At 34.8% G+C, this 24,023-nt stretch overlaps 1 protein-coding gene across 7 annotated transcripts in view; it reads right to left on the reverse strand.

Annotated features, from left to right (window-relative positions):
* STXBP5 (syntaxin binding protein 5) overlaps window positions 1-24,023 on the reverse strand; it is a 106,574-nt gene that overhangs the window by 5,305 nt on the left and 77,246 nt on the right. The window contains exons 19-27 of one of the 7 annotated variants that reach the window (XM_082301007.1): window positions 22,909-22,971; window positions 19,521-19,580; window positions 19,371-19,418; window positions 12,437-12,487; window positions 8,107-8,346; window positions 6,304-6,673; window positions 3,641-3,806; window positions 2,794-2,905; window positions 418-638 (exon numbers count right to left, since the gene is read on the reverse strand). In XM_082301007.1, coding sequence (XP_082157133.1) covers window positions 418-638; window positions 2,794-2,905; window positions 3,641-3,806; window positions 6,304-6,673; window positions 8,107-8,346; window positions 12,437-12,487; window positions 19,371-19,418; window positions 19,521-19,580; window positions 22,909-22,971 — 1,331 coding nt within the window. Of the gene's footprint in view, window positions 1-417; window positions 639-2,793; window positions 2,906-3,640; window positions 3,807-6,303; window positions 6,674-8,106; window positions 8,347-12,436; window positions 12,488-19,370; window positions 19,419-19,520; window positions 19,581-22,908; window positions 22,975-24,023 lie in introns of all 7 variants that reach the window. The other 6 variants (XM_082301006.1, XM_082301009.1, XM_082301008.1 and 3 more) reach the window with 6 other exon arrangements.

A 24,023-nucleotide genomic window follows, 5' to 3' on the forward strand; every position in this document is an offset into this window, starting at 1 on the left:
ATGAAAATGGATGAGAACAGCCATTCTATGGTAGTTACCGAGGAAAGAAACCAACTCGCATTCACGGGGTTTGCATACACCAGGATCTTTCTTAAGGACAGCAGGAATCTGACATAAAGCATTACTCTTCTTATTAATTCAGTGACAATAGGTAATTTTTTCAGTTATGAGAACTGAGTTGCACATTTAGAAGCTTACATGCCACTCCAGCAGACTGCATGCTCTAGACCAATGTGCCATGAGACAAAGGTTAGTACTTAATTGTTGAGAGTAACAAGTGATATGTGAAAGGGAAGTATCCTTTATCAATCATAGTGCATGCCCTTTAGATGCACCTCTAACATGCCTTTGCAGAACTCAGTCACTTGCAAAACTTGCATTTGACAATCAGTTTAATGTTCAGTTTGACATACTCACCTCATGAGCATGTTTTGAGAAAGAATCAGCACTGTAAAGCATAGCTGCAGTTTTTTCTTCCAGTTCTCCCAGTTTCTGTCCTCTTTCATCCAGTGCCAACCGGGCTCGTGCCAGTTCACCAACTACACCAGATGCTGCTCCTTTGACACCTTCAATACCCCCAGGTCCTGGAATATGCTGGGCAAGACTCCTTGATGCCTTCCCAGATGCTGATTCTCCAACTGGAGGCATTTGCAAAAAGTAGCAAATACAGAATAGTAAGTTTTTCTATCTCTATTACATAAATATCACTGAAAGTAGTTTATAGAGAGGTGTAACTTGTTTGATTGGAGACTAAACACGTAATTGTAGGTATGACTATGAGCAACACTCACTACTCTACATTAGTAGATATTACTACGTTAAAACTGAGATATTCAAACATATTTTCAAATTTCCAGGCAGGTTATAAAACTGTAACCTCTTCACAGCTCAAGTATGAAACTAAAATTCTCATGTTCATCAACAGAATTGTTAAAAAACCACTTCACCAGCACAATATAGCTTATTTCACATGGAATGCGTTTTGACTTCAACAGACAAAGCAGAATAATTTTGATAATACAAGCTGTGGTTAGTTCTGGAAGTGCTTTGCTGGTACATAGGCCAGCCAGCATGATTCCACCAGCAGAAGTTCCCTTTGATGGAAGTTCAATTTTACATGCAGACACCTGTAGGTTAGATGTCTGTGCTATCATTATTGTAAAAACCTTGCAAAAAAAAAAAAAAGAAAAAGTAATGTAGAAAGACAGTAGGGATGTAAGAATAAATCAGTACAAATGGTCAGCTGAACAGCTCCAGACCTCAGTGATGGCATTGGCTACACCAACTTTGCTCATAATGGGACATCAGCCACCCATTTCAATCTAGACACTTGATGTGCCAATCTCATGCAGAACTGTATACACTACAGAAACTTGATTATTTGTTTTAAACAATAAACTATGGTTTAAATATTTTCTTTTTTCTACCTCTAGGAAAAAAAATATGAACTTGTTAAATATGTTTGATGTAGTATTTAAAGACATCTGGTTCAATTTTATGCTTCTATTAAGAATGATTTACATTTAAATTAAGTACTGTAAATATCTTACTGTGAATTCCCACAATAAGAAAGATAAATCCTTTCATTTATTAGAGATTCTGCTGTGACCATCATGGTAAATATGGCTACTTTAAAGACATGCTCAGACGTCTTTTGAATTGTCATTGAACTCACTTTCAGACTACAATTCATTAGGCATTTTTTCTTCCATTCAGTACTATTTTCCTTCTAAAGATCCAAGCCAAAACTTAATGGTGGAAACTTGAAATAATATAAAGGGATAGCTTCTAAAGTTACAAGGTATTTTTCCCCTGTCCCAGTCATATTAAACTATAATTTGTGCACATAAATTTCTCTACTGGAATACTTGACCAACCTTCCACAGTATTACATATACATATATATACACACACATAAACACCCACAAAAGAAATCTTTAACATAGAAAGTGACCTCTAAATATCTGATATTTGCTCAAAATGTACAGGCTCAAGTAATAGAATCTAATTTAATTTTCGTTGTGTAGAGATCAAAAGAACCAACTTAAAAGAAAAGACTGGCAGGGCACCTTGTCAATTTTGACAGATACATTTCATGTTAATAAGAAAATGGTTCTTAAAAATAAGCTTGCATAATATGGTGTTGCATCTAGCAAATATCTGAATAAATAAATGGAAGCTATTTTCCTTAAATATATTAAAGTGCTGAATGCCACCACAGGAAAGAAAAAAGTTGCAATCAAAACAATAATGAAAGATAAAGCAATGAAAATTTTGCCAAATCTGAATTTTACTGTCCTATAAACAGGACTGAATTGAAATATCATAGAGTTCTGTCCTTGCTGTCATTCCTGAGGCAGCTCTGCACAAGTAAAACAAGGAAAATCTGGCAAATAACTGAAGTAGAGTGAAGTTTTAATTTTCTCACTGTCCAGAATAGCATTCTCCAAAAGCAGACCCTTTCAGTCCCTTTATCAGCATAAACAGAATCATGGTCAGTACTACATGCTTCATAAAGATTAATTCAAATAAGATTACAAAACAAGAAATGGGACAACTAATCTACTGCTGAATAAATGGGATAAAAGAACCTATGAAAAAAACACACCAAGCTTTTCTGATCTTGTTGGTGAGGTGCACAACACAAAATCTATGAAAAAGTATTCATCATTCCCTATTTTATTTTCCTCTTCACAAAGGTAATGTTCTATTAACACAGGTAATACATTTATCAAGGATCACTGGCTTCCTTGGGTAGAAATACCAGAAAAATAACAATTAATAATAACTTACAGAGTTCTTCTCTGTCAAGTGACTGTGCCCCACCTCCGAACAGGCCTTTAAAAAACCCCCTGTTTGGTGCTTCTGGTGTTTCTACAGGAGTGAAGAGCTCACCCAACATTTCCTTTGCAATGAAAGAGAGACATAACAAGGCATAAATTATTAATAAGAATGGAATGTTCTTTCACTTTCAGGATTTATTTAAAGGATTTGAATTTCAAAATAAATATGCTTTAATGGGCATCTGTCTTTGCAAGGTGATGTAGGAAATAGAAAAATAAAAACGTATTAAGAAATTTGTCCAAACCATCTGAAGCAGATGGTTGCAAGCTTAGGGCTCATGGAATTCAGAAGCAAAGAAATGCATTCAAGTAAAGCTTATTTGCCCCTCAACAACCTGGGCAAGACTCCTGACTTTGTCCTATTGAAACTGTATCTACAAATACTTATATCCATGTAGCAATACGAAAGTAGAGCCTGCAACTCTGCTATTTCATTATTCTATGCAACTACCAAGCTGAAGCATGACTGAGATTTTTTCAAGCTGTTAATATCCTGAAATGTAATAGCTTCCTTCAAATATCCTGAATTAGCATTCCCTACTTGTGTCAGCACACACCTCCCCCAGCGTCAATTGATCAAGTGAATTTTAACTGCATGTTAAAGGAGGAAAATTCCTGTTGATCAAAATGAAATTAAGAAACTGATTCAGCTACAATAGCACGGATGAAGTGATTCATCTGGTATCAGACTGTACAGTGAAGGAAAACAAAAGGGAAAAAAAAAAGCGCAAAAGTCAAAGTATTCAGCTCAGAATGTATCTAAGAAAAAAGTGATTTTTTAAAAAAGAGCTAATTACCTGAAGATTTTCACATGTTTCTTGGCTGTAGGTGAGCCTCTGTATTTCAGTTGGTGAGACAAGATAGAGCGCTTGTCCATTATTGGTGAAGCAGAATGTTCTGGCTATCCGCATATTGGTGAGTGGCAGGTAATATACATCCAACAGTGGCCTTAAACTTGGCAAACTTAAGGAAAAGAATTTAAAAACGCATTAAATAGAGCAGAAATGTCTATTATTGATCAAATGGCTCATTTTTAAACTGCAATACATATTTTTTCTCTTCACCATTTGACAAGTACCACAAACAGGTGTAATTTAATGACATTACAGAACCTCAAAACATGAGATTTTTCAAGGTAGCACCTCAAAAATTAAACATCTGCATCGCAGACGCATTTAAAAGCATTTTTTTAAATGACAGTCTGAGCATGCTAATCAAAAATTTGCTATAATGAACTAGGCATTACTTAATAATTACCTAGGTATTTTGATAAGTATCTACGAAGAGTTTACAATTAAACACCCTCTCTCTTCCCTCAGGTCAATAATTTCTCCTTGACTAAAAATACAAGTCTACAAGATTTCTCCTCAAGAACATTTAGAAATATAACACGGGTGTACTGTCAAAGCAAAGCAGAATTCAGTAGCCTCAAACAATCTTATTAATTAAGTCCCCCTTTTTTTTCTGACAAGATATTTAAGAGGAAGTCCTCTTAGAGCAAAGTTTGCTTACCTTGTATTTTCTGATTCTGTACATGTAACTGCAGAACTTACTGCATCAATCTACTGAAGAACAGACAGCACACCTGGGCTATAACAATGTTCCTCTACCAAACATTCCTCTCCCTCAATGTAATAATAAATACAAGTAAGAAGAGACAAAACACCTAATTTCTCGACAAATAGTACCCAAAATAAACCACTGTCTCAACCATCCCCTGTGAAGTTCTCGTAAAAAAATCTATAGAAGTTGTCAGCTGCAAATGTCCCAATAATACAATAAACAGCTTCTCCTGCAGACACCATCTGCATAAGGTTATTATTTCTAGACATTGAAAAAGCAGTAAAGGGGCAAAGTGAAATTAAAACCAAAGAAAGATGTAGTAACCACAAAAGTGTCAGGTTGCCTTGTTTTGTTTTTTCTTTTTCTTTTTTTGCAGGATGCTGAGATTGCCTTTGGAGGCAAGTTTTAAAAGTGAGAAATAAAACCCAATATTCTCTTCTAAGCGTATCACCCAGATATGACACCTCTGCCACACATGTATCTAAAATAAGAATATTCCTAAGATAGAGTCAGTAACAGAGAAGTGTTTTGCTTCAGATCAATGGAAGCATAAAACATTTTTACAGGTTCAAAACACAAAAATATTAGATCAGATAGGACAACCGTGACATCCATGAGAGCATTTTCATAATTTCTGTTACAGATTTGTTTGTTACGAAATCCTATCTGAGTTTTTATTTGGTCATCTTGGGTATGATACAGTGCTCTGAAAACTTTACACAAACTGCACATAAAGTCCACTCCCCAGCAGCAATTCATGCTTACGAAATGGAGCTCATCACTGGAGTCCAAGTTCCCCACAAAAGTTAACAATTTAGCATTTGTAATTTAGCTCATATGCAGAGTTCATTAGAAAACAACATGAATCCTGAAGACAGGATTTGTTTCAATATATGGTATCCAAACATTACTAAGTTTAGTTTTAATTAGGAAAAACAATACTGTTTGCCCTGCAAGGTGAGCAGCATTTTATAGACATGTTTAGAATACATAAAGCATGGGATATACATCAATGGAGTTACAGGCTTACAGACTACAATTAAAAAACAAGATTTGATAGTATCAGTTTTAGTTTTACTCCTAACAACTTCCTAAAGAAATATTTTTTACAGAATTTTCCAAGCTGAAAGCTTCTTTTGGCAACCTTAAAAAATAATCTTTTAGGAACTTTACTGGCACAATGTTATAGGGCCATGTTCCACATTCATCTTATCATTAGGCCACATCTAAACTGCAGGTGCAAGGGTTAAGTATATACACACTGCTGTTCAGAATAAAATAGCACTTAGAAACATTTAAGATAAAGGACATGAAAATTACATAGGTGACCTGTAAGTATATTTAAACACTACTACTACTCTACTACTACTACAACAACACATGTTTAAACTCATAACTTAAACCTCTTACTTTAGATGACTTATTACTATTTAACTGCTAGCAGTTAATCTTGCCTTCATAGCCTGAGTTTAAGGCCTTTAACAAACAAGCAAGATATACAACAAAATATTAAGATTGAGCCATGAGTGTGATGCACAAAAAATAGATAGAGTCTGGTCAGGTACAAGCTAAAGGTCTGACTTAAGGCAGTTTTCTCCATCAGGAAGTAAATACAACTTTTAGAAAACCTTCAACTCATGGACCTGTATCACCTATTTGGAACTATGTGTTGAATCAGTGTAGCTTAAGCTAAAGTGGTAAACTTTTTCATGTGTTAAAGGCATAACTAATAGGAATGTGCTATCAAAATTATTCAGGCTCAAGTGCTGGAGAATCATCAACCCTGAGTGAATGCAATTTTTTTTTTAATTCATCATCCTATGGAAAAGGAACCTTTCTATGTAGCAGAAGATTATTTCTTCTTTTTATATTTAAGTTACCATCAAACAGGTCTTACCTAAAAGTCATAATATGTCCATTGGCACAGAAACATGCAAGGCAGATACTGTTACTCAATGACACTATGTCTCCACGAAGAACAAAAGAAGTCTCTGTTATATTTTGCTTATAAATACAGTTCTGGGATGGCAGTGAGATAACTTTTGCTTGCTTTTCTGAACATATCACTGCATATTGGTTTTCACTGATTTCCTGAGAGGAAGAAGGGGACACTGAGACAGGTCGTCGCTTTTTCGCTTTTTCTTTTTCATCTTTATCTTCAGGAACATTGTGTTCTCTCCAGGGTTCATGTGCTGGTGGGACCAAAGATCCTGTGGTGTCCAAAAAAGCCATTCTCAAGATTGCCCCTTTTAGCCTCAGGATGGTTCCTAGGAAAGAGTAGTTGAGCACATTTCTAAAACAGTTCTCCTAAATTACTTTTCAAGCTACAAATTATTCCTTTAAGAAGCTAGCAGAATGAAAAGAAAACAAGAATTTCAGTTTGCCTCTGTAGCAAAATGGGTGTACGAAAATCTTTGGGCATTTATCTAAAAACCAATGAAGCACAAATGTAATCAAGAAAATGTTAGACCAGCTTCCAAGAGTTAAGTGAATACTCTTCCATTAACTTCAAGGGAAATGAATACATTTATTAAGAGAACCAGGCTGGCATACACATCTGTATTTAAGTTCAGTGTCACAAATGGAACTCACTTCATTCTCTCCTGATGAGTACACAGTATGCTTGATATCAACAATAAATGTTATTAGTCTAAGGTGAGCCCCACTTTTTCCTTTAATTGGTTCAGAAACAAGCATGTGTGGTGTTTTTATTTCTCCCTTGCAGTTCACACTTGAATCCGCTTCTCTAGCTTGAAATGAAAGAGAAAAGTTTTCCCTCCTTACTGCTGATATCACTCTCTGTAGGCCAGAATTTAAGCTAATAGATTTTATTTTACTTTATTCACACATAAGTAACAACATGAACATTTGCTAAGTACAAAATATAAAGCAATATCTTTTAAGGATTATGCTGCAGATGCAGTGATGAAACCCACTGCCTAGCCTGAAGCATTGCCTTTATGACCAAATGTTACCAAATCTGAACACTGCTATCAGTACCTTACTCGATGGGCACAAATCACATATATGGTCTAGATGTCCGCTCCTAATCATTCCTACAAACAATTAGCATTGCAATTTGTATGTTTGATACATCTGTGTAGCAAAATGGACTAGAGCAGCATGTTCTGCATGAGACAGTGGTAGCAGGAAAGCTAAATCTATGTGCAACAGTATATCCAATAAACCATTAATACATAATTACAACAAAAACAGTTGCTGTGCATCAGAAAAACAAGATACAAGACCTTTCATAGCAATCCAAAGGAATATTTTATCACTAATATTTCACACTAGTTGTTCAATTTACAGCCTTAGTTTTCACTCCCTTTTCTTGCTGCAGGAAAACTGATTGATTCTTACCCCATGACTAAAACACAGTAATAAACTGAGCATTTGATATTATTCATCTCTTCTGCTATCTCTGTTTAACAACTGCAAACATTGTTTTCTCAGCAAGTATACACTAGAGTTGTATTTTTATATTTTAGGAGATTGTACTTTTCACTTTTCCAACTTGAGAAACTCTGGTAATAAAGTAATTAGTCTAGATTGTTAAACTTAGCAGCTAAATCAATGGTATATATATTTTTAATTAATCAATAATTAAAAAGAAAACCTGTAACAGTTTCTCAAAAAATGTGAAGAACTACAACAATACTTTATCAAAGCATACTTTAGCCATCTGCTTTGTACATACCACTAGGAGAAACAATTACTGGCTGAAGAAGTCTTTGCTCTCCTCCTGGGGGTAAGTTCAGTACAATGACAAGCACTGTACCCAGCGTGGTCCCAACCCACAGGCACGGGGAAGGCGATGTATCAGCCTTTCTTGTGAAAGTCTCACAAAAATGAAGAGCTGAAATTGCCTCGCGTGACTCTTTATCAATGCTAGTTACACTAGAACTCCGGGATCGACTGAAAGAGTTGTCTTTGACATCTGAAAATAAACCAGTATTAATTTAAAAGAATGGCAAATTGCAGGGATTAAGAGAATTTAATTAATTTTTTGTTCTTTAGCATCAACTGTATACTAACTATAATGCTATTGATTTTTCCATCCCTATCCTTCCTTAGTCATATTTCCTTATGCCTGAATTTCCAGCTGTTTCTTGAGCAAAGCACCCAATCTTTGTTGCAGAGGGTGCCATTAGGTAATTACCATGACCAATTTTTAGGCATATTTCTGTGTTCTAGAGCCAGAGAATAATAGTGGCACTCCTTTAAAATAGTTGAATTACAAACCTCTCTGCCAATTAGTTCATTGATCAGATGAAAAAATATTAGCTCCCATGGGACACAGTTAACTAATCTTAGGAAGATAAAACTATTTTACGTTAGAACTGCAGTGACATCCACACAGCATGATAGCATGGAACCTGTAATGACTCACAATATGATTCCACTTTAGGAAACTGTGTGCAGGAGATCTAACAGCTTATTTACACACCCCTCCAAACTTTCAGTAAGAGAAACAACAAATGCTATCAAATGCCACCTGGTGCTGCTACGCAAAGCTCAAGATCTCCACTTTGAATGCTGTAGCACAGTTTCAGTAATAGCATTAAAGCCTTTCAGGACGTCTTGCTCACTGCTTAGTAAACAAGTGAATTCTAATGTTACCAAAAGTAAATGTGCTGTTCCACTCTTGCTGTATGCAATCTCTAGGTATGGCAATACCTAATTCAGCACACACTGAATTTATCTGTGCATTCACAAAAAATTAATGCTATACTTTCTTAATTCATAATTGCAAAGTTTTAGCACAAGACAGCCCTCACCAGCAAAGGTTTGTGCAATTTATATTATGCTTTTTAAAAAAATAACTCAAAAAATCTTTTGAGTAGGATATAGATGCAACTGACATATTTAAAGCAGGATTAAGACCTAAAGAACAACATTTAACCATGTACTATTTGGAAGTATTACCATGTTAGTTTCATTAAATTGTTGAAAAACTTTCTACGAAGAATATCTAACATGCATTTGGAAAGCATACATACTAGGTTTCAACTGACTAAATGCACACATCTACTTAACACAAACAGTGAATCTTCTCAGGAGGTAATTGCCTCATTCCAACAAGGATAGAAAAAAACATTGTCCTGTTGAATTTTAGCTGTCAAATATAAAACATGGATTATAGAAACTAACTCGATCACTCAGATGTTGACATACTAAGTTTCCACATTAAAAACAATAAATCCAGTGTAAAACAATGAAAACAATAATTTGTTTTTATAAGTCTTCTAATGACCACCACCTCTTATGATGCTTGTTTTTTTCAGGCTTGAGAAACCATTACTAATTTAATGTTTTTTTCCAACTTTAACATGGATTAATCAGTCTGAATATAATCAATCGTACAGTAACTGCAATAGGCATAGTTTTAAATGAGCATTTGTGAGTTCTAGCTGGTCGATTTGAAGAGCATGTGTACAAATTCTAGAAGCACTGGGATGGACAGGAAAAAACCAATAAAAACTAACTTGTCAAACAATATGGACATTTTTGAGAGTGGAGAATCCATTCAGAAGAGAGAATGAAGGGTTAAAAGTTTAACTGCTTTAGTGCATCCTATCTATCCTGAAGTCAAGGAAGAAGTTTGTAAATGGATTAGATTCAGATGAAGAGGAAGGAACAGCAGCGTGATGAATCACTACACACCATCAGAAGGATGGAAAGATGAGGCTCTTTTGAGTAAGTAAAGCAAGGAATAGCACCTAGTGGCAGTAGTATCAATCACTGGATTAGAACATTGAAAAGCAATGGTATAATGCAGACAAGGGTATGTTCAAGATAACTTCTGTTTTAGAAAGTGGAAAATAAATACAGAAACACATACTTTAGATTTTATCTGTTCAGAAAGGAAAAGGAGCAGGTTAAAGATCTAAAGACAGTAAACTAATTTGAAAGAGCAAGATCATGGAAGAGTAGGTTTCAAGAAGCCATGGAAAGAGATGAGAGAAAATGATAATGAATTTATGGAGAAAGGCATTTCAGTTGTCTCCTACAGCCAGTAGATATGGCCACTAAAGTGACAAAAATACAAGCAAGCCAACACTGAAGAACACTATGCAAAAGCTATACCGCTACAAGAAAAGACAGAAGCAAAATTAAAAAAATATATAATTTCTTAAGAAAGTTATTTACAGACCTGAAAACCTAGAATAATTTTACACAGAAATGATGTTTCTAAGCACAGATATTAACACACACGCAAAGTCAAAACCAGTCAAAGGCTACTACAATTCACAAAGTACAGACTATTTTATATCAGAAACGATGTGACAAAAAAACCCTTCCACTATTTCAGTAGACGGAACAGCAAATATTAAATGATGTAGAAAACACTGTAACTCCTTCAAGATTGGAAAGTGCTGAAAAAAATTCAGCATTCACTTTTCAGCAGTCTTCATTAGAAAAAAGTAACACTTCCCAGAACTTACTGCCACCAAAGAACTGTGAGTAAAACAGCAGAATTACAATCAGTTAATATTTAAGTATAAATGTGTTCCAGTTAGCCAAGTATGAAATTCACCCTATACCAAAATTATTCCTAATGTAGTGTGGAACACCAGAAAGATATTGAAAAGAGTTGTCAAATTCTTCTGCTCTTTTGTGCCAACATAGACACACTTAAATCGCTCTAGTTCCAGACACTAAGTTTACAAAGATGAGGAAAAATTCCAATTCCAGAGGAGATTAACAGAAGCCACTCTAGGTTTAGATACCATAACCTAAAGAAGAAGGAACTGAATTCTGTAAAGAAAAAAATCTGCAAAAATGAAATTAGAGATACGATGACAGATTTCAACAGCATAAATAATGATTAACAAAGATAGGAAGTACATGTTATCCCTGTTTATCGTGGAAAGGACAAGAAAAAGTTAACATGGAAGCAAGGAAGTTTGATTAAATAACAGGAAATCTGTCTAATTGGACTACACAACAGTGAAACTTTATCTGGTATATTTCTAAAAACTTATTTATTGGAGGCTCATGAATAGATCAGGAGGTTAAATTGTCAAAACATCTGTATCCCTGCCAAAGGATCCTTGCCAATCCTTGGATTAAAGACTCTCCAAGGGTTGCTTCCAACTTTGCATTTCTCTGAGAGGGGCAAGCTGTAATTGTAAACCAGGATGGTCCAGCTCAGTTTCAGAATATCCTAGTGCCACAGACTTCTCCCTTGTTGACAGCAGCAGCACCTGGCAAACACAGTGCTACAGCTGCCAGTCTGATCCTGTCTGTCTTCTGCTGGGCTTGTGGTAACAATTCTGTTGCAGAAAGAGGAGCATGCTGTGGCAGGCAGAAGGCAGCTGCATTTACTGCTGTAGGTCTACAGTTGTCCCCCATCATCTTTAGAGAACAAATCAGAAGAGCTGGATCTGCTAACAGCTGGCAGTCAAAGTATTAAAAAACTCCAACCTACTCATTTGTATGCTGTTTTAGTTAGGCAACACAATGACCTTTAGTACTACAGATCTCATAACTGAGCTGATCCTTATTTTAAAAGTTACTGTGCATTTTCAAGAAAAATAAATTCTCAGACTGGTCATCCATCCAAACAGCTGTATATTGCTTTACTTTAGAGACAGTGGTCACAAGACAATTAACATTTATAAAACTATGCCCAACTATTTGTTGAGAGCACCTCAACATATCCTGTTAAGATATTTCATTTTTCAATTTAAAATGCATCAGATGGTCCTAAACAGGCAGCAGTTTTCCAAATGCTGCCTGTTTATTCACGCTTTTGCTATCACAGCACTACTGATGTGAGTGACAGATGCCTAAAAATTATGATGAAAGTGTGATAAGCCATATACAGGAATTGCAGGCTTACCTTATGATGACAGCAATGACATTTTGTGCCTGAGAGTCCCCAAAAAGAGTGGAATTAAAATTTTATTTCTAGACTTCAGACAAATGCAACAAAGTCATGATAACTTACATAATTTAGGCCTCTTACTTTAACATACTCACATTCAGATTTAGTAAAAATAAAATCAACTATATAAACTTACCTAAATCAGGCTTTAACTCAGTTGGCAAACTTAGCTTCCTGGACATCTTTGCTGAAAAGTGAAGTATATCTTTTTTTTAAAAAGAATAAACATAATTTTTCTGGTCCTTATTTGCTTCTTTTGCAATATTTAATATATAATTGTTTATTACATTCATTGAGGTACTTTACAGGATTTCCTTTAAAGCAGAGCCTCGCTTCTTCAAGTGAGGGCTACAAACTAAATAATGGAAGACAGCAAAATCCCTAAATACAGCATCTTATCACTTTTGCTGAGCTTGATTTCTCTTCAGGCTTCAGGCAGGACTTAATGGATTGGACAAACTTGGCTTTGGCTCAACCTCAAGTTTTAACTCCTCAGGTGAGAGATCAGAATTGCAAGGATGTGCACTGATTCTTACAAAAAAGTTCAGATCCCATCCCCCTTTCTTATGTCCTACTTTCTGATCAAACCTGAGACATTTAAGATAGGAAAAAAAAAAAATTGAAATCACACTATAATTAATGCACATGTGTAAAAAGCTAATCTTCTGAGATGCAATCCACAACCTTAGAAGAAAGAATTACAGAGAATAATCATAAAATAAGCAGTGTACAAACACTTGCAACACATTCAAAAAAACCAGAAAGATTTTGATAATACTGCTCAAGTGAAAAATAGCACTTTAACTCATCCCTGACTTAGAAATCCTTTTTATAGGAATGGAAATCTTGCAGTCCATTTAAACTGCAGTACAATACAAACAAATGCTGCTGCAAAAACCATCACAAATAAGCTAGTAGGCATACATCCCCCTTCCATCTTTCTTTCAATAATTACTGGAGAAGGAATTATTTTGACATAGCTTTTCTGCTAGACCAGGACTACAGTCTAAATTTATTTCCCAGCCACATGCTTCAGTTTTGATGTATCATTGAATTCTTTATCATCTTGCACGGCTGATACTTCTTTTCCTAAAGTAGATACTGAGCACAAGCTCATAATTCTAGGAGTACCTTTTATGGATACCACTCAAAGCAGCCTGAATCTTGCTGCTTTTCTCTGTTAAAATTGGCATTACCTCATTCTAATTATCACTTTAAAAGAAATCATTCCAATTTCTACATATCCTGAAGAACAGCAGGTGATTTAAAGTTACTTCCACTCCTTCAAAAAGTGAAATACTTCACTGTATCATCAATTATGCTCATCAATATTGCAAATGCTAGTTATCTGAATAGTTGAACAGTTTTATTCCTGTCATACATCATAAAAATTTGAGAACAAGACTCCAGAAATAATCTTCTCATTTCCTTCATGTGTCAATGTTAAAAGTATGTTTGAATTAAATTGAAATTACTTACTCTCAGGCAGAAATGCTAATCACTTACTTTAGTACAGGCTGAAACTGAAAAGGCCACCCTGACTACATGTTTTCTACCCCTCATCCTTGTATTAGCACTGGCAAATACCTAGCGTAAAGGTGAGGCCAAAACTCGTCTAAATGAGGTTTCTGCCAAGGGTTGCTTCCAAACAAGATCAACTCCTATTGCAGGCCAGAGCTCAGATACACAAACAGAAAACCAGGGTACACAACAGCACTAGTGACAAGGAGCCCATCTTTTTGCTGCCAGCTTGAACTTAAATCAGCTTCCAGAGACATCATGAAATCTCATCTGGAATAGTGAATTACAAGATGGGCATTCCTCATAATACTTGTTTTCTCTGTTAGACATATACATAATAAGAGCTGAGATACTGAATAAAACCTTGATTATATACACAGAAAGTAACTGCAGCTATTTTTGGCTTTTAACAGCTTTCACCATGTGTAAATACCTTAACCTATTTAACTAATTGAAGACCAGTACAGTCACTCTTGGCTTTTCAAATAGAAACATTCAGCACAATCTTAAGAACTGGAAGAAAACTGACCAAAAAAAAAAACCCTAGGTAACAGATAATATAACAGGTAATAGCAAGTACAGGCAAGTGTGTTGGATTCTGAGAGCTGATCCAGTTTTAGCTTTTTGTTCCTTAGTGGCAGGCCAGCTGTGTGAACTAGGCTGGTAAGATAAAACAAATTTGTCAGGCAATTTTCAACATATATGCCTCATTAATAGGACAAGAGGATACATGAATTGTTAAAAAGGATATCATTACTGGAAATTGTGAATTACTGTGCTATGCAAAAAAACCCCAACATTTCAAAACACATGTTAATGTGTCAGAAACCGCAGTAATTCAACTGTGAATGAGAAAAAAGAACCTATTCCAACAGCAATGGTGCCATCTTGTGTTTAAAGAAAAAACAGCCTAAACATTCAGTAAGAAAATAGGAATATTTCATCAGCTAAGCCCTTTTTAACTAACATTACTCTGCATAAAAAAACCCCTCCTTGTATTCACATTTGCTTAAGTTTTACAATTTATTAAAAATTCAGGTTTTTTATGCCTCAGATGAAAACCAGCAACATGCTGGACACCTTGTACAAAGCAAAAGATACAAATCAGAAAAATGGAAGATACAGGATGGAGATCTACAGAGAGAGCATTCAATGTCAGGCTTTTCACTCCAGCTGTACAACAGGGCAGAGGTGATGCTGACTGCTCCTGCTGCACGTGGCTGACTTCAAGTAGTAGCTGTCATATCAGAGTTCAATATCTCTCCTGGGGGTGGTGGTTGCTGCAGTATTTACAGCCAAGACTGATGCAAGACAAGGACAAAGAGATCAGGGAGCTGCTGTGCTCCTCCTGGCACACTGCTGCTCAAGGCAACACTGACTGTTTTGCCTGGGTTTAGACCTACATTTAGTATTTCTCTAAATTAGAAAACCTAGAGTAATACACAGGTGGTCACACACATTCTGTCAATATATATAATTAAGAATCATATCAAAGAACTGTCCAAACCCAAGGATTCTTGGAGATTTCTCACAGGTCAGGCTTGGGAAGGCAGGTGTTAAAATACGAAAGATTGCCTTTCTGTAACATGTTATGTGTCAGTATAGCAGGAACAACCTTCAATTCAATAAACAAAACCTGAAGGCTGAGACACAACTGAACTCTCAGTAGGAAGCTGTGACTTAGAAGTAACATTTCATTTGCAGTGGGTTATCCTGAGCTGGTATATACCTTAAAATGTATAGCAAATTGGTTTGAAAGCTGTACAGTAATTTCTCCTCCATTCCTTTTATTTTAAAATAAAATTCTAAAGATTATAAAGGAGATGTGTCTTGGAGCTTTGACAACCAAGAGAACAACTGATGAAGTCTATTTCATATAATATCACATGAGAAATAACTAAGCAACTTAGAATTTTTTAGAGATACCGAAGCTCCCAAAATATTCTATATTTGACAACTACACAAAGTGAAATATTTACATTACCCATTAACAAATGTTGAAATCTCTAAAATTCACATGAGAATAATAAAACCATTTCACAAAATACTGTGAAAAAGTACGTACTTGGATATATCCAAAATTAGATCAAAGTATTAAAAACACATTGAAAGAAACTCTCTTTGACATTAGGGCAAATGAGAACTTACTATGAACATCATAAAATTTGATTCCATGAAAAAGGTATTAACGGTCAATTATTTTAGCAGTGTTTGAAAAATTTAGATATACACTTAGAATGTAACAAATGTGAGAAACCTCTGTCAGTACTAAGAGCAGGGATTATAAAAGTTTGGAATTAAATCTACTCTGCTTAAGTCTGTCTACTAATAATGTTTGCAATTATTTTTAAATTTATAAAGTGTAGAAAAAAAATAAAACCAATTTTCCTGAGAAGTATTCGACGTGTGTGCTTCTAGAACAGTTATAAAGGTCTTAAAATCGATCATATTTTGCGGGCACCTTTACTAAAGATTTTTCCAGAAATGGTTGTTGCATCTTAACTTCCAACATAATTGGTACCTATAATATTTAATCATCTTTATCTCTTCATGCCAAATACTTAACTAACCAAATTATGAGTAAAACAACTGAAGATTTTGCTTCCACTGAAGTTGGATCCCAATGTCTTTCTACAAAAATGACACAGCCTTAGAAATTAAGTACTTCCTGCCAATTCTTTCTTCTGTAAATTCATCTATGTTTACTATACTTCTGCATATTGCTTCACAGAATATTGTTTATACTTTCAAATATGTGAAATTCATAAGAGAATGGGCTGGATTCAATAATGGCCACCTAGAAATTTCTCAAATTTCTAGAAATGGTTAGTTAAATTAAGTATCTCAGTATTTCCAAGGTAACAATTAACTGTAATTTTTTCAAGGTTCATCTTTGATGCAAATAAAAGGGAAAGATGACCCAAAAGCAACACATTCACAACAGGGCTTTAACTTGATTTACTATCCATTCCTTAGGACAGAGTATTTGCAGTTGAGTATTTAGAAGAAAACAACAAACCAGACCAACTGATCGAAATGTTGGTGCATGAAGCATTTGCATATTGTTTTACTAGGGCTATTGTTTCAGTTTTACATGTTTTTTTGATCCTCTCACCAATCAGAGAAACCTTGTTTGTTACTGTCACTAATTACAGAAATCTGTAGAAATGACAGTGCTCTACATGAGTTTCAATACAGTGATTAAATTGACAATATTTATGATTATGTGTGTGATGTTAACACCTTGCAGCCCTATAACTGAAATGAAATTACTTCACACTTTGCTAGCAGTATTCCCTTGCTCCCTGTTCCCATGTGACAAACACAGGAATGATATTAACAGCAACTCAAGTTAACAATGTAAATTATTCTAATTCCATTTCGCACCACATTTAGCAGGTTGTATTTCACACATTGAAAAAAAATATGGAAAGAACCTGAACTGATTGCCCTATGTGTCAGTGAAGAGAGCTATTACCATGCCATATACATCAAATTCATCCTTGAGAACACAGCTGATGGCAAAAAATTTGTTTCACACAACATGGCAATGTTAATGACAGTGACATATTTTACAAAACTCATTGTCCATTCACATTTGGTTGTCAATTCAGTTTAAAACAATGAAAAGCAAAAACATGCAACTATTAAGACAGAAGAGGTGTTTTATTTATGTGAATGAGCTTAGCATGTAAGTTCAGAAAGAGCTAGAATAAGCATGCCAGATAAGCTATAGAAAACATGGCAGTGAAACAACCACATTCAGTGCACAGCAAACCACTCAAAACTAGCAAAATGCAAAATAAATAATTATCTTTAAGCTTCCAATAAACGGTGCAAATTACACAAATCACAGTATAACTTACACCCAGAAGAACGCATTGCTTATAAATAAATGTTTTGCTTTTTTTAGCTGTGAAAAACATTCCTAATACTTCTAGTTGAAAGGCTTCAAGCTGAAACAGATGTGAATGGCTCTATAGAATCCTCATTAGCATACTTTATTAATGCTCTAACACTAACTCTTCGAAAAGAAGTGGGAAAAAAAAAAAAAAAGGAGGTCACAGTCAATCAAATTTTCCATGTGTTTTGCACAAGAGAGTGTGTCTTATGTTCAAAATATACAAAAGGGAAACATTACCTCAACGGACACTGATATAACATGTACAAGACTAGGGGTTGTTTTTCTCATTAGAAGACCTGAACATAGACCTGGTTCTAGTTACCCTGAATTTCCTTTAGGGGAACATATTAATGCTTATGTAAAAGACAGTAATTTCTTTTTAATTACAGATGAATTCACATATTATTAACAGTCATTTGCTTTCCTGACTGATATTCAGACTTTTGCTGCCTCAAAATTCATTTTCCCTGCCATTTCTGATACCATTGCAAGGTCTCAGCACAGAGCAAGAATATGCCCTTTGTACAGTACTTTCTCATTCTGTACATCAGATTTCAAGGATTACTTTGTCATACTCCTACTTGTCTCACTGAATTTTGAATGATTCTTTGTCTCAAATACTGAATTGTGATGAAAGGGATTAATATTTTAGGATAAAACTTAAACTGCCAAACAGAAAAACCGAAGGGAGACTTCAGGAAAAGAAATCTCTTCCTCCCTAGTCTTAACCTATGGTTCCACACAACCTATGAAATAGTAGCTTAGCAAATAGCTTTACTATATAATTTCAACCTAAACTGACTGAAGAGATAAAATGAAATCATCCTACAACGATATACTAATTTCCTAAATAAAAACAAAATGAACCATTAACAAAGTGATTCTGCAATGAAAGTAACCATATCCCAGTTAAGGAAGAAGAGCTCCTTTCCCAAAGCTAAATCATACAGCCTCTTGCCTTCATTTATTTAATGACCCAGTCATCAGAAGCAGAGTTTTTTTCCATTCCAGTCATGAAAGGGTTCAATCTACCTGCATACAACATATCCCAAGGCAATTTTGTTGCCAAATTGTTAAGACACAAGTCTAGAGCTGGTAGGGTATTGTGTCACTGTTGGATGCACAAAAGTAGAGTTCTGAAACAGCAGTGGGATATACTTATATATACAAGCCAGTACTGTTTCAGATGAATAAATGAAAGCACCATAGTACCTCTTTCTTGACCACAGTCTTATAAAAATCTGACCATATGGCTATGAATACAATGTATAAAAAAGAAATGGTATCAGCTATATGTTCCCAAAACCAGCATGCCTTTGCAAAAGTAGTGGAATCATGTTGTGACTTGCATAGACTGAACTCTTACTGCGTATTAGAATTTCATCCATCCAGAAAAACAGAGAAGTGCAATTGTAAAATCAGAGAATTTAAATCACCAATATCCTTGATTTTTTAAAATTATTGCGCCCAGTGTATTTAGTACAGAAGCAGCCCACTGAATTACCAATTAGCATAAAGAATGAAAAAATTAATAATTTAATGCATTGAAATTTGACTGTTATTTTGCCTTTATTTTTGCTGCTGGGTTAGTGCTGCATAGAGTAAGGCACTGGATTAGAAAGAGTAGAATTTTGCTAGTTCCTACCTATGTCATTGGTTACCATCTTGGAAAACTTTCTGCTTTTGGTCTTCACTGTAAATAATATTTTAATTAAAAAAAAAAAAAAATCAATCTAGGTGTATCAAAAGATGAACTAAAGAAAAATTAAGACTAAAGAAAAGAAAAATACTGTACCCTTTTCTATAAAATTATTCATTTTTTGTTCATCATCAGAATTGTTTGGTGAACCAGAACCTACAAGTGGAGACAGAATGAAATGGATATACACTTGATATGAATGAAGGGGATGTATCTTTGATACAAAAATCAATGTATATTAATCCATATATTATACAATATATGTATACATATATTATACAATATAATATACAAGCTCTGAGTTTAACAAAGACACAAAGAAAATATCAAATACTGATACTGGTATTCTCTGTAGCTGTACTAGATATTATAAAATACAAATTACTTTGGCATGACAGAATTCTACCATATTGGGATTAGCCACAGAAATTATAATGCAAAGTACAGCGCTGCACATTGCAGTGAGTTTATTGCTAGAAATAATTCCCTCATTGAACAAATGTTTACACTGAATAACTAAATGGCTCTACTGATCATTGCTCCAGACACAAAGATTAGCCTAAGCTATGATTCACAAAACACAGCTGTAACAATAAACACAAGTTCTATAAATCTGTTTTGGTTTTTTTTTCCAATGCAGTAAATCACTGTTGGACTTCAACTACTCTGCAGACAACTCTGAGTCAGTGCTGCCACCTGGATTTTTCTGTATGCCAACCCTGAAAAACTGATGGTGGTAACAGACCACAGCTTCAGGCTTATCATTGTCATGAAATTAAAACATTGTCAGGAAATTAAAACAGAACTAATCTAAAAATTTTCAAATTTAATTGGATTTTATGTTGTGGAAGTGTAAAACCAGAACAGAACACAAGCATTTTGGCACTCCTGAAGACAAAAACTTGGCAGTTTAAATGCTGTACAATGTTTTAGGTCAGATAAACGCTCCCAGAGTCTAAGCCTATTACCACTGGACTTCTACAGAAAAAGCAGGAGATAAGATTATTCCTCCTGCATTTTCACAGTATTTCTATAGTTCTGTGTTACTGAAACTGTAGAATACTCTCCCATCTTGCATAGACAGGCAGTCCCTTTCACAGTCCTTTCATCTATATAACCACCCACTGGAGGAAGTCTAAGTTACCTTCCACTTCTCCTTACCTGGACATGGAAAGGTGGATTTGAGCAAATGCAGACTTCAGTCCAAATGATGACTGGTCTCTTTTACAGATCATATTGTAACAATGAAAGCCAATAAGGCATTCAATTGCCAATCCCATCCTCTAATCTTAGAGCTAGTAACATGCGAACATTTTGTGTTTGTGTATTTTCCTCTTAACTAGAAAGCCTCTAGACTGCAAAACGTTTCCTTAAATTTAACCTCCATCCTGCTTCTCAAGCTTGCCAATACTCTGCAGCAAATCTCTCAAAAAGGTCCTTTCTTACCTCTGAAAGTTAAATGCCACTTTCAAGCTTCTTTCCAGTCTTGTGCTTTTGCCCAGAAAAGAAATAAACTTCAAACCAAACCTAAGAAATTGCAGTTCTCTCTTCACAAACATCAACAAATGATTTCCATACCAGGGTGGTGCCTCAAGATCTTTTTCAAAGGAAAAATTGAGAAGCCTACCATAAACTTCATCTCATTCACTGAGAGCAGAGGACAAAATCGAGGAAAGCAAGGCACAGTCCAACCTCACTACTAGAAGTTTCTATTTTACAGTTAAATCCTTCCTCCATCTTCTGTTCATTCACTGTTTTTGGTACTTTAGACATTATTTTTCAACCTGCTTCAGCTCACACAACTCAAACAAGCAGGAGGAAGGTAGGGGAAGCCAACTGTTAAACTTAGGAGTTTTCCATAAACATTAATTTTCATCTTTGGACTTGCCTTCATTGCACTGTTGGGGAAGTGATTAATTGAGTTTTACTCTACTTCAACACCCAATTATGAAACCCTCTTATTTAAACTATGCAATGTTTTAAGTTTAAGCGATACAAAAGTTGTTTGGGCTGACATTTGGGTGATGCTGGAGCAAGGGGAAAAAAGGATACACATTAAAGGTTATGATTCATTATCTGTTCATTGAACACATTTTATAGCAGTGTACCAGAAACTAGATGTAGCCCAGACTTTCTAAGTGGGTCAAATTCAAATACCTTAGTGAGATTGATAACGCTGCTGAACCTTGACAGAGAAAGGATTTACTGCAACTGCAGCAATGCATGGCAAATTGTTTGCAGGCACTGGTCTCAATATGTAAAAATGAAATAGGAAACATGCACTTTATTCTCAACACCATAAAAAATGCTTTCATTATGAACTATACTGAAGTTGACAGGTTCAGCATGCCAGTGCTTAGCAAAAAAAGGTTCGTCATGAAATCACATCTTCAGGTAAGACTTTTAATTAAAATTCACAGCCAGGTTTTGCTTTAATTATAAATAAATCAAATTTACTCAAAGAGCTAATGAAAATGAAAATGACATTGATTCATCTAGAGGAGTGTTTTGCACAATTTAAAATGAACATCAGAAGACAATTTTCAGATCAAAAATTAAAATTTATGAGCTCCAAACACAATGTTTTGGTTTGTTAGGCTTTCAACTTGGCTTTGAAAGATACAGGCTACAATAGAAAAGGAATCTATCTTTAGACACCCATCTTGATTAGCATTTTAAACTACATACTACTTCACGTGCTTCATTTAAATCTGCAATTGAGTCCTTTAACCTTGAGTAGTTTTGAATGAAACAAAGTGACATCTTTAGAAATTTTCAGAGCAATAAGTAAAGATAAGTGACAATTTTTAGCTACTACAAAAACTATTCTCTAATACTAATAAACTCTAATACTATGCACTGACATGCATTATTAAGTATTTACATGGTTATAGCTTCAACTAGCCAATATTAAAATAATAAATCTTGAAGGTTTCATTTAAAATATTCACATACAGCAGTGGCAACAGAAAAAAAAAAAAAAGAAACAAACAAAAAAACCAGGTGCAGTAGGAGGAGTATTAAGTAGGGAACTCCTACTCTTTGAGGATGCCAGTTTCTGAAGACCTCTGATTCCGCAGAAAAATTTTAAGTTGATACTTACAAGGAAGCAGAAGTAAACTTGCTCAGAAATAATCTCTACCACTTTTGAGGAACACAAAACACAATTACATGAACTATTACAGGAATCTGTGCATCGCTTGTCAATGCTTCAAAATTCCACTGTGCAGTATGTCCCCTGAGGCATAAATATTTCAGCTTATATCTCTCTTCAATCATCTTTATGACATATTCCTATTGCATCTCTTAAGTCAGCCTTGTTTTAAAAATGCAGTTGTGCAACACAGCAAAATTTATGACAAGCTCAAACAGTTTGTGAGAGGACAACAGGTTTTATATAATTACTTAACTAGTAAGTGTTAACTTAATGCATGCCATCTTCTGCGAAAATAAGAAGCTGAAGACCAGAGAAAGTTATGATTACCTGACGTGGGCGACTTGCAACGGTCTTCCGGCACCACTGTACCTTCATTAATATCACAAAGACCTGCTGAAACACAAAACCAGTGTATTATAAATACAGTTGCTGTTTTATTTTTACTTCCAATGCAGTCAGGAATGTAATTTCTTATTAAAGACCAACAAGCCAGTTGTGATAGAATTGCTGTTACATATTACTTTTTTTGACATTACCCACAGTAACTGTAAAATCACTTCTTCCTACTAAAGTTTCATTGCAAAATACACTCTCTCAATACATTTCAGTGTGAACCACTACATTTTAAGCTAGACAGACTTATCAGAACAGTTAATTATTTACATGCTACATATATATATATAGCACAAACATAATTTGTTTTGGAAAAAAATTATGAGTTATATTAAAATTGTAATTGCAAAAGAAAATCAGATAAAAGAGGGTATTGAAGATTACAAACATATGATGTGTGAAACTACAGTGCCATTTTTCAAACTACCTTCCCACTGCTACAGTGATATGCTTTCTATTTGCCAGTTTGTATTGCCAAGGTGATTTTCCAGAAAAACTCCTTATTGACGTCACTAAGAGAATTCAGGTTTTAGGGTGTTTACATATGTGTTCTTCCTTGCATGGAGGAATTACACAAAATTTCTTACATCATCAAATCTGATCAATTTGAATAAGCGCAGTATGTTAACATCTCAAAGCTAATTCCTTTCATTCCAGTAAAGGAAATAAAACCGAGTCATACACAATCAGATGCAAAAGATGGAAGCTGCCTCAAAATGGTCCTAAATATTATTCCATTGCACAAACTAAAAGTATACAAGGAATTTCTGTCAAGACTGCCCACAATTAAGAGAAGTGCATTTTGTTGATACTTTAAAGTTAGTAATGCATCTTCAGGTTCCTATCATGAAGCTTTCCTTCAGAAATTCTATGATGTGATACTAAGGCAAACAAGCATGTAATACTGAACAATACAATAATAGCTAAGAAATATTTGTTAAATATTAAAATTGTTAAAATTAAAGGGGTTTGCATGCACAAAAATATTTCCAATACTGAAAATGTTTGAGATGTGTAAGGGTAATGGCTAAGACAAGAAAGGTATAACA

The sequence above is a fragment of the Coloeus monedula genome (assembly GCF_965178545.1).
Source record: "Coloeus monedula genome assembly, chromosome: 2".
Taxonomy (NCBI): domain Eukaryota; kingdom Metazoa; phylum Chordata; class Aves; order Passeriformes; family Corvidae; genus Coloeus; species Coloeus monedula.